At 38.4% G+C, this 17,448-nt stretch overlaps 1 protein-coding gene across 1 annotated transcript in view; it reads left to right on the forward strand.

Moving 5' to 3' along the window:
• The window catches only part of TMPRSS7 (transmembrane serine protease 7), a 32,152-nt gene that overhangs the window by 1,983 nt on the left and 12,721 nt on the right, over positions 1 to 17,448 (forward strand). Inside the window, 9 exon segments of the mRNA XM_005420520.1 lie at positions 1,983 to 2,171; positions 2,891 to 3,021; positions 5,703 to 5,770; positions 7,250 to 7,443; positions 8,231 to 8,269; positions 11,848 to 12,076; positions 13,366 to 13,496; positions 14,691 to 14,803; positions 16,375 to 16,481. Coding sequence (XP_005420577.1) covers positions 1,983 to 2,171; positions 2,891 to 3,021; positions 5,703 to 5,770; positions 7,250 to 7,443; positions 8,231 to 8,269; positions 11,848 to 12,076; positions 13,366 to 13,496; positions 14,691 to 14,803; positions 16,375 to 16,481 — 1,201 coding nt within the window.

A 17,448-nucleotide genomic window follows, 5' to 3' on the forward strand; every position in this document is an offset into this window, starting at 1 on the left:
CCCTACCTCTGTTATCTTCCCCTGGAATCACCCTGGATAATCAACATCTCTCTTATCCTGATTGGCCCAAAACACAGATGGGCATCTCCTACTGTTGAGCAAAAGGAAAGAAGCATTTATTGTAGGTTATTTCACAACCCCTTTTGCAAATTGCTGGCAGTTGTGCTTGTCATTTCCTGTGTGTCAAGCTGCATCAGCACAGAGTTTTTGTAGCCACTGTATTAAATTTGGCATCCCACACTGAAAACTGAAGAGTGAAATTCTCAACTGGTTGTTTCCTGACTTTCATGGTCTTCTTTCTGATCAAGTGTAATATAATTAGTATGGATGAAAAATTACAGTTGTGTCCAAACATTTTAGTCAACAACAGATCACACACTCTTTGCAGGGTACCTTCTGAGAGGCTTCAAACAATGCAATGCTGGTAAATAGGTGAGCATCTTGTTGCATACTTTCTCCTCATCATCTACCTGCTGTAGCTCTGCAGAGGCCTATTGAGCACAGGGAACAGCTAGATATGCCAAAGACAGGGGCAGTGTGTATCTTCTAGAGTGAGTGTGAATTCCTCAGTGTATTTTTGTGTAAGCAGAGAAGGAGATAGGTGATAAAACAGCAGTTTGTCCCTCAGAGTGAGGCTGTCAGCATCTTGAGCAAATCATAGACCAGTTATGGTCATAGACCGGGTCATTGTCAGAGCTTTTTGATTTGCACTGCTTAGAAATTATGTACCACTTAGAGAGGCCTCTGAGTGGCATAAATTCAGCTGTGAGGCAAGGGAGACACACTTTGAAGATGCCGTTAAAATGAATCTAGCTGTTCCAAAACCAAGGGAAAAAGCCTATTTGTTTTGGTCTTCATCTTGATGAAGTTCAGTTTAATCTTCATATATATGAGCTCCTGAGCCACGTCATTTTGTCTAAGACTGTTTTGTGCTTTATAAAAGACTATGCACTGAAACCCTTGCTGCTGATTGCTGACTGGTATTTGTCAACACCTCCAGTCATGGACAAGCCACAGCTACCTAAAGCCACTCCTTGAGAGCTTCCCTCTCACTGGCATCAACATGTTTTTAGAGTATTTTTCGTGAATGTTCCTTGTTTATATAGCAATATTATCTAACTTATGCTATAATTTTTCTGTAAGGAGGAAATGCGTGGTGGGTTTTGCTTTGTTGGGGTTTTGTTGTGGGGGTTTTGGTTTTTGATTTTTCTTGTAATTTTATTCTGGTGCAGCTGGGTGTAACAGCCAAGACAGTATTCATATCTAGTACACGTGGTCAGTAATACTCTGAGTGGTCCAGGAATTTGCCAGCTAAACTCTGAAGAGATAAGACAATGAATTGACTTGAGAAATGTGATTTAACTCTAGCTGATCTCACAACAAACCATTTGACTGTGACAGGAGATACCCTAAAGACAGACTTTTATGAAGTGCAAGAGACTTTTCAGGCAGCTCTTGCTGTGCCTACAGCAACTGATAAACATTTTTTGTCTGCTTAAATGTGTTGATTATCTTTTGCAGAAGAAAATGCCTGAGGCATGGTGGTGGTGTCTGAAACAAATGGGCTTTCCAGATCAGACAAGATGTAGATACCTTATAGGAAGCGGAAACTACTCCTGCAAATGTAGAAATGGTCATGTATTCTTTTGTACCTAGATGAGATGATCAGGACATATTTTGGATCCAGCTTAGAAAATTTGAGACTGTAGTTCAAAATAAACTGTCAAGCATTTGGATATCCAGGTGATGATTTTGTGCAGGTCCCATCTCAGCAAGACTGTGCTGTGCTCTCCTATTCACTGGAGGTAACTTCTCAGAGGGAGCCAGATATGCAGGAAGAGTCTGTCCATAGCCACTGCTCCACAGCCTGAAGGAAGTGGAGACTTTTCTCTGAGGAACAAATTGGTTGAGACTTGTTGATCAGTAAATTCCCGCTAGATACATTCCACAATTTCTGTTGTCTTTCACCTTATTTTAGGCAGCCAACATTTCAGTCCAAATGGTATCTGCAGAAGACAAGTTGGCAAAGAGGATTCTGGCAAGGAAAAAGCATGACAAATTGAAGAAAAAAGATAAGTTGCTATGGAATTTTCAAAACAAAATAATTCTCTTTACCCTCATTCTATTCATTTTAGGAGTTGTAACATGGACATTACTGTGGCTCTTCATTGGTGAGTTGCTGAAAGTTCATGCAACTCCATATATCATTATTACCAATAGTACTTTCAGATGACTTTAGGATCTCAGTTGTCCTGAAGGCTGTTTCTAAAGTAAACGTGGAAATTTTAAAATGGGGTCTGAAAAACTTTTATCTTTGCTAAGACTTAAATGTAATAGGAACAGCTGGCTTTAGGGAGCGTGACTTTATTTCAGGAGTATGAAAACCGTTTTAATGTGTGAGCTGATTTGCACAGACCTGACAGGTTTTTATGAGCTTGATTCCTCAGAAATTTTGCCTTCCATTGTGTTTCTTGGCCTTCCGAAGTTCAGATAAGTACATTCTTTTTCAGAATGGATTTAAGGAAGTAAAAGGGGAGTAAAATAAATATGTGTGTAATTAAGCATTAAAAGCTATGTTTTCCTCTTTAGGCCCCTGATACTAATACTGCCTAAGATACCTTAGGGATGCTCCAGAATCTGGATGTTGATACCACCTTCAGTTATGCTGGCTTGTTTGTATGGTGGTATCTTGTGTGTAGGTAACAGGAGCTCATTAACCATAATTTGGTACATATCTAGAACAGTTTGGCTATAAAAGTGTAGTGTTGTTTGGGTAGTTGCTTCAAACTACAAAGTTGATTAGGCCAAATAGATTAATTTGGTTTAGAATTTAATAAAAAACCTTCATTGTTATTAAAAAAAGGCTAACTGTCTTCTTTGTTTCTTGCAGTTCAGGCAGAAAACAAAGACGTATTGTATTTTGTTGGACTGTTTCGTGTTGCCAACATAGAGTTTCTTCCAGAATATAGGCAGAAAGAATCAAAGGAATTCCTCTCTATGGCACAGACTGTACAGCATGTGGTAAGATGGGTGGGCTGCTTGGTTAGCAAAAAAAGATCAGGGATGTGGACAAGTGATGTTTAGATGCCATTGAGGCTGCTGTGGTGTTCTTCTACCCCTTCCCCCTCGGAGGATTAGGTGCAAGCGGTGGCTGTCTGGAGGTATGAAGGAACTGACTGCTTTCAGCTTGTTAATCGCAAACAGTTTTGAATGGGTGTGGTTTTCACATTTGACTTAAAATTTTCCGTACTTTCACCCATAAATTATGATCTGGGACTAAAATTCTACAAAAGTCCTTAAACTCAGTTGCCACCTTTGAAACATCAAACAGACAAAATCTCAAAATTTTTTGCATTTACACTGGTATCTTCTGCTTTAAACATCCATAATTACCCTAGGGATCACAAACATATTTCAGATGGAAATTTACATTTCCTTCTAATACTAGGTATTCTAAAGATCATTATACTTCCCAAATACCTTGCATCAGTGAAAGCAAAAATAGAACTCTGGATCAATAGCTGCTCTACAGTGGGAAGAAAGGGGTGGGGGGAAATCTTGGTTAAAAGGGAATTTGACTTTAAAGACATTTGGTGTAGGCAGCAAAAATACATTTTTGCCTGGTGTGCTATCCACATAAGGATTCAAGCAACTGTATGAAAACTGCCAAACAAAAACAACAACAACTAAAAAAGGTAGATGAAACCAAGAAATTTTTCAGTAATTGCGACAGTGTTCACAGGGGTTCTTGGATGAGGGAAGAGACGAGGATATGACTCCATGTTTCAGAAGGCTTGATTTATTATTTTATTATATATATTACATTAAAACTATACTAAAAAAATAGAAGAAAGGATTTCATCAGAAGGCTAGCTAAGAATAGAATAGGAAGGAATGATAACAAAGGCTTGTGACTTGGACAGAGAGCCCGAGCCAGCTGGGCTGTGATTGGCCATTACTTACAAACATCCAACATGGGCCAATCCACCTATTGCATTCCACAGCAGCAGATAATCAATGTTTACATTTTGTTCCTGAGACCTCTCAGCTTCTCAGGAGGAAAAATCCTAAGGAAAGGATTTTCCATAAAAGATGTCTGCGACAAATAATTACTATGTTTTTGTCACCTTATAATGTGAACTAATGTTCCTGTTTTCCAGCTCTTTCCAAGTCCTGCATATTAATCGTTGAAGTTCTTTCAGATAACCAGTGCAGGGCATCACCTTTCCCTGCTATCCATGGGGCAGCTCTAATGTCCTGTATTTCTTGTATCTTGCTCTTGTCCTGCCCATGTCATACATAGTGGAGAGAGGCAACAGGGAAAAGGTGTTGAGCTGCCAGTGTCACCACCTCCTACTTGAACATTACTTGGAATTTATTTTTTATCTGTGAGCTTTGCCTGAACTCATCAATGGATTTTGCATTGCTGAAACTGGCAAACTTAACTGTTGACTAAAATTGTTAGTAGGGAAGTGGGGGATTTGGGATTTTGTTTGTTCTCCTCCAAACCCTTTTTTTACTGGCTTCTGGCCCAGAGACCCCAAGTGGTGGTAGAAAAACCTCTCAAGATAGATTCTTTCCATTTGATAGTAGCAGTAATACATCAAATCTCTTGTACCTTAATCTAGAGCAAAATTGAGCTCTACCCACCTTATTTAGGCCCTTAAAATTATTGTTTAAACTTCCTGTTTCAAATGATGAAGGTTAGGGGTTAATATGGATGGGATTTTTACAGTGTTTGCAATATTCTGTGTCATAGTCCTTTGCACATTAGTTTTAATCATAAAGCAGCAGAATGAGGTCCGAACAGCTTGAGGTACATGCCACCTTGTGGCTTTGAACAGGATGGGGAGAGGAAAGTTATTGTCAAATCAGTATTATCACAGCCCAGCAACAGGGAGAATCAGGAGCTTGCTTTGCCCAAAGACAGTCCTTTGGCAGGGAACAGGCAGAGATTTTGCTTCTCCACGTTTTACACTGTGTGTATTGGAAAGAAATATATTAATACTAAGCTGTTGATGAAGAAAATAGACACAAAGGAATCATAGTGCAAAAAATTCCATGGACACATTAAAAAAACAAAATTCCTTAGCTGTGAGGGGAATCAAGCACTGGGGTTCTCATCCAGGGAAGGTGTGGAATCTCCATTCTTAAAGTCAATGGCCCTGAGCAACGTGGTATAGTCAACCCTGCTTTGAGCAGTGGGATTGGACTAGATGCTCTCCAGAGGCCCTTTCCTATCTCAGTCTTTCTATGACTCTGTGGGAAGAGCTCTGGTATGTGCTGTTCACTGCGCCTAGTAACAACACCAAAAAAAGTGTTGTGAGTGTGTGCACATTTTTTGAAGTTTGGCCTTAAGTTTTAGCATCAGGATAGGGATGCTCTCTGTGTTGAGATTTTCTGGGTGAAGGATGTGCATTGCTGTCAAAATTCATTTATATGGAAAGAGCATTATTGTATACCAGCTGGCCATAGGCAGAAGATTTGATGTTTCCTGGGAATACTGGATTTATTACAGATGCATTGAAGAGCTGGTCTGTTCATCTCCTCTTCTGCCTGGCTTGGCTGATGTATGTCTGGAAGTGTGTGCATGTTGCATAATCTTGGTGGAAAATAGGTTGCTCCTAGAAAAGCCTAGGCATATAGCATCTCTAGGGGTGACTGGTTTTCAGAATGCTAAATCTTTATACTTTGTCTTTCAGATAAACTTGGTTTACACAACTTCTTCTTTCTCCAAATTTTACAAGCAGTCCACTGTCTCAGAAGTCAGGTAAAACCGTGGTTAAAGTAATTGCATTTCTACTGGGCCATAGATAATGTAATAAGCCCACAAAACTGTTGTATTGCACTAAATAGTTTATTTAGTTGTTGTTTTGCACTGGGTGATGGGAACTTCGTACTGAGTATGGTATGTCATGTAGAGTGTTATTCCCCCTCTCCTGTCACAAGTCTATCCCTCATACACCCCCCTGCCACACACCCTGGTGGTCTGTTCCCTGGTTACCCCTCCCCTTGCCCCTCCCCAATGGTATCCCATTGGCTGCGGTTCTCTTTCCCCCGCCCCCCTCCTCGGGTATAAAACTCCACTGCAGGGGGGTTACACCTCTTTCTCCCTCTGGGCCGGTGTAGTGTCCCGTCCCAAGCCAATAAACAGGACACTCGGTCCCACGTGCAGAAGAGCGCTTCTCGTCTGTTATTGCTGTCCATGCAAGACCATGTGGGCTAGGGTCTGAGCTAGCTGGATTGGACCCATACAACAGCCCAGAGACACAAGGATTCTTGCACAAAACAAGCTCATTTTTAATAGTTATAGTGCAATGTCTTTGCTATGTACTTGAACTGATAGCAAAATAGGTTTATAACCTATACCAATTCACTTAACAAAAGTAAGGGCAAACTAAAGTCATATAAACAGTTCCTTGTCTGCCAGAAATACAATGCAAGATGAACAGAAACAATGTCAATTAAGAGGTTTGGTAATCCTTTGGCTCATGTAGAAGTTTATCCACTTAAACATGCGGTTGGAGCACAACTCTGTGTTATTGATTAAATCGCACATATTTTGTGAGTAATGCTACTGGAATAAAAGCATTTTCTACTTAAGATGAAGGAAATCTATGCAATAAAGTATTCTTACTCTAATATTAATGTTTGCAGCTAATGTTGGAAGTTTAGTTAGTTTCAATCATCCAGAACCAAATATAGTTTTGGTTAAGAAGCTGGAGGTTTTTGGGCTGTGTTTGATTTAAAGGTTTTTCTCCCCACAAAGGAGGTAGAGATTAGTGTGATCATACATGGCCTCTAATGTCTTACCTAAATAGTCTAGGAATCATTTCCTACATACTGCAACACACAGTACAGGGTGAAATACCACTGCAGAGCTCTGCATTTCTGGAGATGATAATTGTACTGTTTCTGTTCTACTATTTCTGGTTTGATCTTTAGGAAATAGTCTAGCTCTAATTCATGTGTAGACAATGTGATTACCATAGATCTCCATATCTAGGAGCCCTCAGGAAATCAGCCTACTGAATATTCCCAACTGGATGTGAAGAGCATGTTTTGGTGTTTTGAGATTTGTCTTGTTTGTTTGTTTTTTAAGGGTAAAATATACATTCACTGGGTTAAAGTAATCATAAAATATGGAAATGAGCCATGCATTTCTGAATTTATGCTTCAGAAGCTTGGGCTAAGAGTCTAGTCTTCAGAGGACTTCCAACAGGGTGATAACCTGAGCTCTTTATTTCAGTAACAACAACAATGGAGGCCTTCTTATTCATTTCTGGATCGTATTTGTGGTACCACAGGCGAAGGGGCAAGTGCTGTGTGAGGATTGTGTGGCTGCCATTTTAAAGGATTCCATTCAGACAAGTATCATCAACCGGACTTCGGTGGGAAGTCTTCAGGGCCTTGCAGTCGACATGGATTCCATTGTCCTAAGTGGTTAGTACTAGAACATATCCATATCCTTGACGAAATACTTCATTAAGCAAATATTTTTACTTTGGAGTAGAAAATTCTATAAATAAACTAAAATCTTGATCCTACATCTCTAGCTTCTATTACTAAAATTGTAATAGAAGGAAAATAGTGTGAAGAAAAATAAAAATGAGATTTGAGGTCAAATCAAGGTACAAACTGTCCTTTTAAGCAGTGATTGCAAAACTTCCTGTATTGGGAGTGGTTATGTTCATAGTCAGGAGGTAAAATAGATATCTTTGTAAGCAGATTTGGGTTAGTCTGTGATTTTAAAAGCATAAAAACATGAAGGGTTAAGGTGGATCACTTCATTGAAAATGAGACTCTTATCACTCCTTTATTAAAGATTCAAGAACAGATTATAAAAGGTGCCCATTTGTTAAATAACTTTTGTGCCATTCCTGTCTGGGGAACAAACTCATAACCTGTGATTCAAGCATATTTAATGTATTAAGCTACAAAATGTTTAATGACTTTCCATTCTAAGGGCATCAGCCAGAAAATGATGTCCAGGATACCTCTGTCTCAGTCCTTCAACTGACTGCTTAATTGCCATGCAGTATCTTCTTGCCTCACCTCCAAAGCTGCTTGCAGAATTTTCAGAAATAAAGGGGGCTAGGGCAACCCCTGTCACTGAGAAAAGGGTTTTGTCCTGTGTGTTCAGTGTTAGGACTGAGGTGTGATTGAATTAAACCCTGAATTCTGGATTTCAGGCAAACAAGAGGACTCACACAACTCTTTTTCTATGCAGCAGGTCTTCGGTCAGATTATTGGTCAACAACGGGAACAGGTAATTCACCGTTTTGACAGCTTCCTGTAGAGGACAGGTGGAGAACAAAGCTTTTAGTCCATGACTTGGACTTAGATACTGTTCAGTGTTAATTTAAGAGGGCTAAATTCAGCCTTGGCATTTAAGTCCTGACTTACTAAAAGGATGACCAAGAATCTTGCATGTAACAAATATAGGAGCTATCTACCTTTAATCTTCCTGGTAAATTTTTAGATGTACCTGGTGACATAGTAGGAAACTAACTAAATCAGGTGTTTGCTATTCATTGTGTTGACCAGCAGATTAACCTTTTCTTAACTGGACAGTAATGAATTTAATATGCTGAAAAAGAGCATGTGTTGTCCATGCTTTTGTCCATTCTTTATCCACCTTAACTCCCTTTTCTCCAAGGTTAATGGTGAGTTATTCTTTTGAATGAATTCCCTAACAGTAATTACTTTAGGCAGTTGAGTTTTGCCAAGGTTGTGGGAGACACTGTTTGTACACCTGCTTGGATTCATTTTGTAAACCTCCCAGAAGGGTTCTTTTTCAGTGTGCAAAACACTAAATAAGCAGGTCAAAAGTACAGTACATCTACCTTCAATAGTACATGGAGTAGGTACCTAGAAAAAAGGTGCTACTAGGCTGAGCAATAGTACTGCACCCCTGATGGAGACACCTGCTAAGACTCTGTTGGGCCAACAGTTATCAATCAGCTGGGGATGTGTTGGCCTCCCTTGCTACTTGACACAGACTGACTTTTCATCTTGAGAAGTCTAAATTTTTTGGTTTTTCAAGGGCTTTATAGCTTTCCATGTTTGTGTTTTTCTTTCCTGAAACATTTGGTTGCACTTCTACCTGTGATTTTTCACTTCTGTTACTTTGTAAAGGTTTTAGTTTGCATATTTTTTTTGGAATCCAACTACTTTTGCTATGCAGCCAAGTCAAGCTCTGCTAGTTCTGAGGTCCACAGGCAGACTTCAGGTCACAGAGCATGGTCCAATGTTTATATTGCTTACAGCCTATATTTCTCAAAACTCAAGTCAAGTTTGCTATAGCATTCATTTCTATAAGCCTCCCAATTTAAACTGCAAAGCATAACAATATTGGCTTCTATCACATCTCATTAATGTGCATTTTATTTCTATAAAGAGTTTTACCTATTAGTGTTTACTTGCATAGCAATTTCATTTCCCATTTCCATGTTCCAGGGTGGAGAAGTTAGCACAGTTGGAACTTGGTTCCAATTTATTTCAGCCCCTAAACAGAAGAAATTAAGAAGAACGCAACACAAATATTGTTGCTAAGGCTTTGTAGGACTTACATGGTGTCTTTTACACAAATGGAGAAGGATGACCTGCCATATTCTAGACATCTTTCAGAGACTTTGTATAGGCACCCACAGGTTTCAGATGGTATCTGTGAGAAGTGTGGAGTGGGTATATAATGAAGTTCCTGGGGACAAACAGCATGGATGGTCACAGTGCATGAGAATCTTATACTGGTGCAATTTTATTTGCTGGGGTTCTTTGGCTGTGTCTGTTTAGGACTATGGAATATGATGCAGAGGTAAAAGTGAACATGCAGCAGCACAAAATGAATGAGCATTGGCAGGCGGTATTTTGAGAGCAATGGAGTTAACTTTGGGTATGGAGATGAACCCTGTGTTTGGTTCAGGCACAGAATGGAGTGCAGATTTTTTCGAGAGTGGTGCTGGAGAAGGGACTTGCAGACATCAAGCTGATGTGAAGTTCTTTCATTGCCATAATATCTGGTTGTGCTGGGTTTCCTTGGGTAAGGCTTTATCCACCTTTGGTTTCAAGCCAGCATGCTTGAACTACTTGTAGTTCTAGAGTCAGCTCTGAATTTGACTGTGTCCCATAGCAGCAGCGACCTCATCCCATTGTTAATTACTTAGTAGAAATAATGGCAGTTACATATAATTTTAGAGATTATGATCAAAGTTGTCTCTGCTAAGGGTGACTAGATAAGCACAAATAACTATTATAAAAATAATGTTGTTGTGAAGAGATAAGAACAAGGAAGAAGGAAGAACAATTACTTAAACAAAGCTTTTAGCTGTAATTCATTTAAATGGAATGTGACCCTTACAGATTGTTCATAAACATTCATAGCATTAGTTTCATGTTACATTCAATCATAATTTCAAGATTGTAATTTAGAAGTGGAAGTTGGACAAAGCCTGCCACTTCCTGTCTTGATTAGCTACTGGTTAAAAGATCAACATATAATTTGAGTCAACAATTGGTAGTAAACTTTCACAGTACTCTTAACTGGTGTTCCACGATGGTAACTATGTGAGAGACTTATGTTTGTAATAGGCAGAAATTAAGGCAAATACTCACTTTTGATCTTATTCTGCCTAATTTGTATTTTTCTTCTTTCTCACCTTTTAAAGAGCTATGTTAAGAGTTTTAGACATTACCAAACAAAAATTCCCTAAGCTTTTTGCTGACTGCTAACTGCAATATTGAATTGAAATAAAGATCTCAGTATATTTTATTTGGAAATTGCAGTTATTCCAGCTTAATTGGAAAACTGGATGCAAGTAGGGTAATATTTGTCTTATCCTTGTCTAAATTATGACACAAATTTTTACCCTTTTTTTAATAAATATTATGTAGGGTAAGTTGCATAATTTTTATTTCTATTGTTTCCATTTGTTTCCAGTATTTCCATTTCTAATGGTGATTTCTAGCACTGCAAAAATTTTCAAGACTGGGCAGAACAAAGTCCTCGTCTGAATTCATTTTGATCCTGCTTTGAGCAGCATGTTGAGCAAGAAAACTCCTAGCATCCCTTCCAAACTAAAGGACTTGATGAATCTGAATTTGTTGCTAGCAGCTCTAGCTCATGTAATGATAAAGTGCTGAGAACCTTGACATTTGATCAATAAAAAAGCTGGGGGCATACAGACATGCAACTGCATTTTTCCTTTGATTTTTTAAAATGTATTTTAAATATCCTAATGTCCATAGGGGCAAGCAGTACGTTTATGCTTTGAAAGTAGATGAGTGTGTCCCAGTGAAGAATGAAGTAATTTATCCTCCAGAGATTCTGCAGAACTTTAACTGCAAATTGTACAAAATGGCACTGCTTTAGTGCTCTGTACTTGTTATAAATAGACTGTTCTTGGACCACAGAATTTTATCTAAGATGAAAGTAGTGAATGACACAGACAGCTAGAAAGGGAGGCTTCACAAGGTCAAAGGGGAATGGCTTTAACCTGAAAAAGGATGTTCGGGTTTAGGGTAAGAAAAAATTCTTTACTGTAAGGGTGGTTGTCCAGAAAAGCTGTAGAAGCCTTTTGGATGTGTCTGAGGCTGGGTTGGATGGGGGTCTGGACAACCTGCTGGAGTGGAAGGTATGCCTGTCATAGCAGAGAGTTTGGAACTAGATGATCTCTTACAACCCAAACCACTCTATAATTCTATTATTACTTTGTTTTCCAAGTTAGATATGCCTTTATAATTTGCTTTAGTTTAACACAAGTTTTAGGGTTTTTTGTTTTAATGCTGTGTGGATTTAGGAGTTTTGGAGTGATTGTGTCTAGTGTTGAAAATGTGACATTTTCACAGGAACAAATTGCATGTATGATCTCTATGCTGACCAACTACATGAGCACTTTCCTCTGGATACTCAAGCTACCTCAGAGGGAACAATCTGCTATTTTAAGCTTATTGCCTCTGTGGGCCACCTTGTCCGCCTTTCCATAGTATCCCTTCAGATTGAAGCAGATAACTGCATCACTGACTCGCTCACCATTTATGACTCTCTGTTGCCAATCAAAGATAAGATACTCTACCGGTGAGTATAAATTTCTATTAAGAATTAATTGACAACTTTTGGGGTCTTTTTCTGAAGACCTATCATCTTCATTTTTTGGTTAGTTTGGTTGTGTTAAAATTGTTCTGATCTTCATGTGTTACTCACATAACACCTGACAACTTAAAATTTCTTGGATAAGTTATCTTGCTAATAAAAGAGAAAATTTTCTTCAATTTTTTCTCTTTTTTTTTTCAACTGGAGTGCATATTCACCTAGCTACAGAACTATGAAAAATTTGCACACTACTGGGCAAAAGTTTCTGTTTCTTATCAGGAAACAGATGCTGGCTGAAAGAGAATGTCAAAATTTCCTCCCTTAAGCAAGCTATTCTGTATTAACATTAGTGCTCTTCAGATAAAGACTGAAGTTCTGAAACTAAGTCTTGTGATTTTCACTAACTGGCACTCATTAGTTCAGTGCTTTTTTTATCTGCTCTGTTTGTTTAGAGAGTTATGAAAATCTTGACTTGAAGCTGTGATGGGTTGAGGGATGCGGACTACCACTTTTTTTCTTGGTCTTCTCTCTCTTTTATGATCCATTATGCTTGTTTAGGAACTTTTTCTTTAAAATCCCTGATAATTAATTCCATAGGACCCTGTAAGTCAAAAGGAAACAACACCACCTCCATGAAGTAGACAAATGCTCAGCATTTCCACCTCTGAAACCTTTTCTCTGGCACTTCGGTCTGTAGATAAGCCTCAAAACCAGAGCATTGACTTTTCAGTCCTTTTTGAGAGCTGTCCTGTACTAATCGGTATCTCTAATTGACTTGGATGGTGTTCACTTACATATTAGTATCTGTAGAGGACTGAGATGTCTGCTAGGTAATGCATATGGAAAGTATTATTTTTTTTTAATGAGACTACTTGATTTGCTTAGGTTCTTAATTTCTGACTTGAAGAATAACTTTCTTGTCTTTCCCACTCTCCAATAAGAAGATAAAACTGTTGGTCTAATAAAATAAGATTTTTCTTCCAGCTTTTTGTTAATTTTTCCTTCATTCATTTTTACTGGGAGTGAAGGCTGGATGTCATAATCTCATAGATTGAAACATTCTATATTAATTTTCATGCCATTTCCTTGATTTTTGTAAGAAGAATTTCCAGTACTGAGTTTTAAACTGCCCTTGTAACAGGTACATTTTTGTTCAAGAGCATGGAGATTTGACTGGACTTTGAAGTAGGTAAGATCTGAACCAGTGGAAAATTTATGCATAGAGTGAGAATAATGTGTTAATTATGTATTTGCTCTTCTTTCTTCCCCCTCAGAGCCTGTGAACCAGCTGATTCATTGGTGTCACTTGTGTCCACAAATAATCTCATGCTGGTAATATTTAAGGCAGCACAAGTAAAGGAGCAAAAGGAATTCCATGGCTATTTTGAGGTCATTACACAAGAAAGTAGGTTTGGTCTGTGTTTGGAAGTGTGTTTATTATATTGTTTCTTCTTCTGAAGTGTCTGTTATGTTTCTGACTATGGGAAAATTATTCCTGTATCTGAGTTTCTCCTTTTTACAAGTGCCTGTCTCCCCTTCACCTTCTCTGCATTACTGCTATTGAGTAATGTAATCCGATCAGACTGGTTGTGAAGTCTGAAGAGGCTGAAAGCAGCCCTGAATTCAGTTGGCGAGGACTGCAGTGTGCCAGTAGATGGGGCTGTTATTTCAGGTGTAGCAGTGGTCGCCCTTCTGCCTTGGGACTCGGGGACCATGTTAAAAGTGGAACGATGACAGCACTAAAACTGCTTTCAGAAAACAAAACTTCAGTTGCTTTGTCTGAATTTGCTATCAATCCCTGCCTCCTCAGGAATACAAAAGAGTCTGTAACATTTGTGCATCAAGCTCATGACTTTATTGCTTTAATCTTTAAGAAATGCTGAGATCATAATCACAAATAGTGCAAGGAATATCATGCTAGTGGCCCAAGAAAAATCTCACACAACTCAGTGCAAGGAAATTCAAGCTGCTCAAAAAGATGCTGCATACTTTTCATGTTGACAATAATTAAGCATTAAAATATTATCATAGAAACATGATAAATTCTCCATAATAATTAACTTCAAGTTCTATTCTGCATGGGCTGTGGGTTGGTTGGTTTTCTTTAAGTTCAAGTCTAAGTTTTCTTTGTTTCTCTGCATGTGCAAGTTTGTCTTTAATGAATTCTGTAAATCCATTGAGCTGTCATCCAAGAAAGTTTGGTTTCCTGGAGGCTGATTCGTTAAGTATGTTGTCCATTTCACTTCTAACTGGCTGCTTTCTAAGACTCAAGGTCCCTGTGTAGTACTGCAGTGTGGATGTATTGGTATTCTTGTTTGCAAAACTGTATTCAGTGAAATAACATAGATTTACAGTGTGTTCTTCTGGTCCTGCAGAGACCAGCACTCATCCCTGAATCTTTACAGCCTTTGTCTTCTGTGTGCATTACTGAGAAGGGTCTCTTTTTACAACTTGAATCCAGCTAAATATAATTCCTGACCTGCCCAGCTTTGCAGTGACAGACTTCTGATAAATTTAGATGCTTTAGCCCACTGAATAGCTTTACTGAAAGTATATCAAGGTTTGCCAAATTTTGCCTCTTTTTAATTTTTTTCCCTAGGGTGTGGAAAAGCAATAGTGACAAAAGAGGAAACTGGCTATGAAGGGAGAATCACAAGTCCATATTACCCAAGCTATTATCCTCCAAAATGCCTGTGTGCATGGAACTTCCAGGTAGCATTTTCTTTCTCTCTTAGGCACTGCTGTGTGTTTTGGCCACATAGAGCTTAAGTAAAGCAGAAGTTATTGAACTGGCAGTAACCTGCATCCTCACAGATGCAGTAGTTTATAGAAATGGTATTGCTGAATAGCTGGCTGTGCTCAGGTGTTTTGTATCAGTTTTTTCTCTTTCTGTGCACTTGTTTTTAAGGAAGAGAACATAGTACCTAAGCTGTCCTATTACAAAGGTGAAGAGTTAAGAGTTTTGATTTTAAGCCTGCAGAATTACTTCATGGCAGGCAATGTAAGACTTGACTGTTTTTAACTCCTCTCTTCCCACCCCCAGAAATCTGAATGAGATGTACAAAAAACCTAGCGTAGTTATTACTGCCACTTCTCTGGTATCTTTTCATATGCCTAATACATTTAATTTGTCTTCAGAATGGTCTGTCCTATCAGCACAATCCTGTGCTGTTTGTTTAATTTGGTATCCTTTTTCTGCATCATTTAATGTACTCTCCTGAAGGCAAATTGCTGAAAGTTGATGTTATTTTAAAGTACTTCTGTTTTCTCTGACATGAGTATTTCCTTATTAGTGCTGCTGAAATAAGGTCTCTGACTTAGGCTTTGCCCTTCAGTGCTTTCCTCTCTATGGAATGTAGCAATGGATATGATAAGATCCACTTTTTACCCATCTTTCTGCTTATGGTACTCATGACTTGTTAATCTAGTGACTGACTACAATGAATAACAGCAATATAAATGAAGTCCAGCTAGCCTACAGCCTCCTCCTCTTCTAAAATGATGAGGTGATTTTTGGGGGGCTAAATTTACAGTCTTCAGTTCACCCTGGGCTTCTGATAGAAAGGTTTATTGCTCAAACCAGTTTCATTTTCAGTGTTGTATTTTCATGCAATATCGAAAATTTGCTCATTTCCCAAGTTATATTTTCTGCAAGAGAGAGGGAGAAAAATTTTCATTTCTGTTTTTTTGCCCTGAATCAGTCCTTGTTTTTAAATGAACACTGCTTTGCCATGCAAAAAAAGGTTCTGTTCCTTTTTATGAAAGGAATTTCCAATTAAATATGAACACTAGTGATTTTGCTGGGTTTAAAAATGCTTTGTAAAATACAAAAGAATGCATGGCTGCACAGGTGCTAGCAGAAGACTATAATAATGCGGTAGAAGTAACTCCTTGCATTACAAATGTGACACAAGTATTCCAGGCAGTATCTTAATTATAAAAATCCTCTGGGGCTCTGTGTCCCTACACAAGTACATTTGGATGTGTTTGAGTGCTTTGATCTTGATACAAAAGCTGCTTTCTATGGCCAATGGCTCTCTAAAGATGAGAAGACTATTGGCTAGAGGGGGAAAAAGCCTGCAGCTGTGGTGAGCCTAGACTCAGGACTGAATAGCTAGCAAATGTGTAAAGTGCTGGCTGTTGAGCTGGTAAAGCCAGCACAGCTCCCAGGGTGTGGCAATGCCAAGCTTGGTAATTCCTGAAATACGTTTATACATTTTTATGTTCTATGCCCACAAAAGGAAAAGGAAGACTGCTTGCACTATCTTTCTTGCTCACAACAGACTCCACAGAAGAGCCTTGGTATAGCTCTGAAGTTCCATAACTATACCATTAGTGAGAAGAATATTAAAGGCTGTGAGCGAGGATGGTGGAAAATTAATGAACACATGTAAGTACTCTGCATGGATTATTAATGTAATGGTACCAAATAAACCATCCCATTACTACTGCAGCTCACTCAGAAAGCTTCCACGAGGACAGAAGTAATTCAGTGGGGTGTCCTACCATTCTTTCATTTTGTCCATCCATGCTTTTCTCAGTTTTGAAGTCAGTATCTTTAGAATACTGGATGATGAGGCAAGGCTAGATTTAAAACATCCCTTTTTTTTTTTTCTTAAACTTCATTCAAATGGGAACCTCAGTAAGATTAGTCTTGAAACTTAAGTTTCTGAACTCACTACTGGAACTAAGTGAATTAGGCCCTTAAGAGTACAACTGAAAGAATTACAGAAAGAAGAAAAAGCTTCATCTGTTCTTGAATAGCATGTTGTATTTATAGAGTGAAAATTCAATTTGAATCTCCTACAACTGTGCCTAGATGGGAATTGGTTGCTGGACTGGATGAGTACATAAAAACACCAGTCAAAACACACCACACGTAGTGTGTGTGATTTTTGGTGGTCTTTTTACTAAATAAATTGAAAGATTTCTGATATTTGGGATGGCTGACATAAAAAAAAAGGCAAAATCTGGAAGAAAATATTATAATAGGATCACACTGAGGAATTTTCTGACAGAGAATCCTGAAGGAATATGAGCAGCTTTTTGACAAACCTGCCAATTATGCATTCCACAGACTCAAATGTCCATGGTATGATTCTTAGAAGTGCACTCAGGGTTACTTTTGAAGTACTGCACAAGAACACATGTTCCTGCTTTCTGTTGCAAGTTGCTGGCTATAGCAATAGATCAAGACAAGCTTTCCTTTGAAAGACTGTGTTTTTCATTGAAAATAAGGCTTTTGAACTTTTGATTTTCTGTCCTATATTAAATTTTGAAGGTGAAAAAATACGACTTGAAGCATGAAACATGATGATTTTTTTTTTTGTTTTCCAAATTTTAATTTTTAATGAAAT

The sequence above is a fragment of the Geospiza fortis genome, unplaced genomic scaffold (genome assembly GCF_000277835.1).
Source record: "Geospiza fortis unplaced genomic scaffold, GeoFor_1.0 scaffold1, whole genome shotgun sequence".
Taxonomy (NCBI): Eukaryota; Metazoa; Chordata; class Aves; order Passeriformes; family Thraupidae; genus Geospiza; species Geospiza fortis.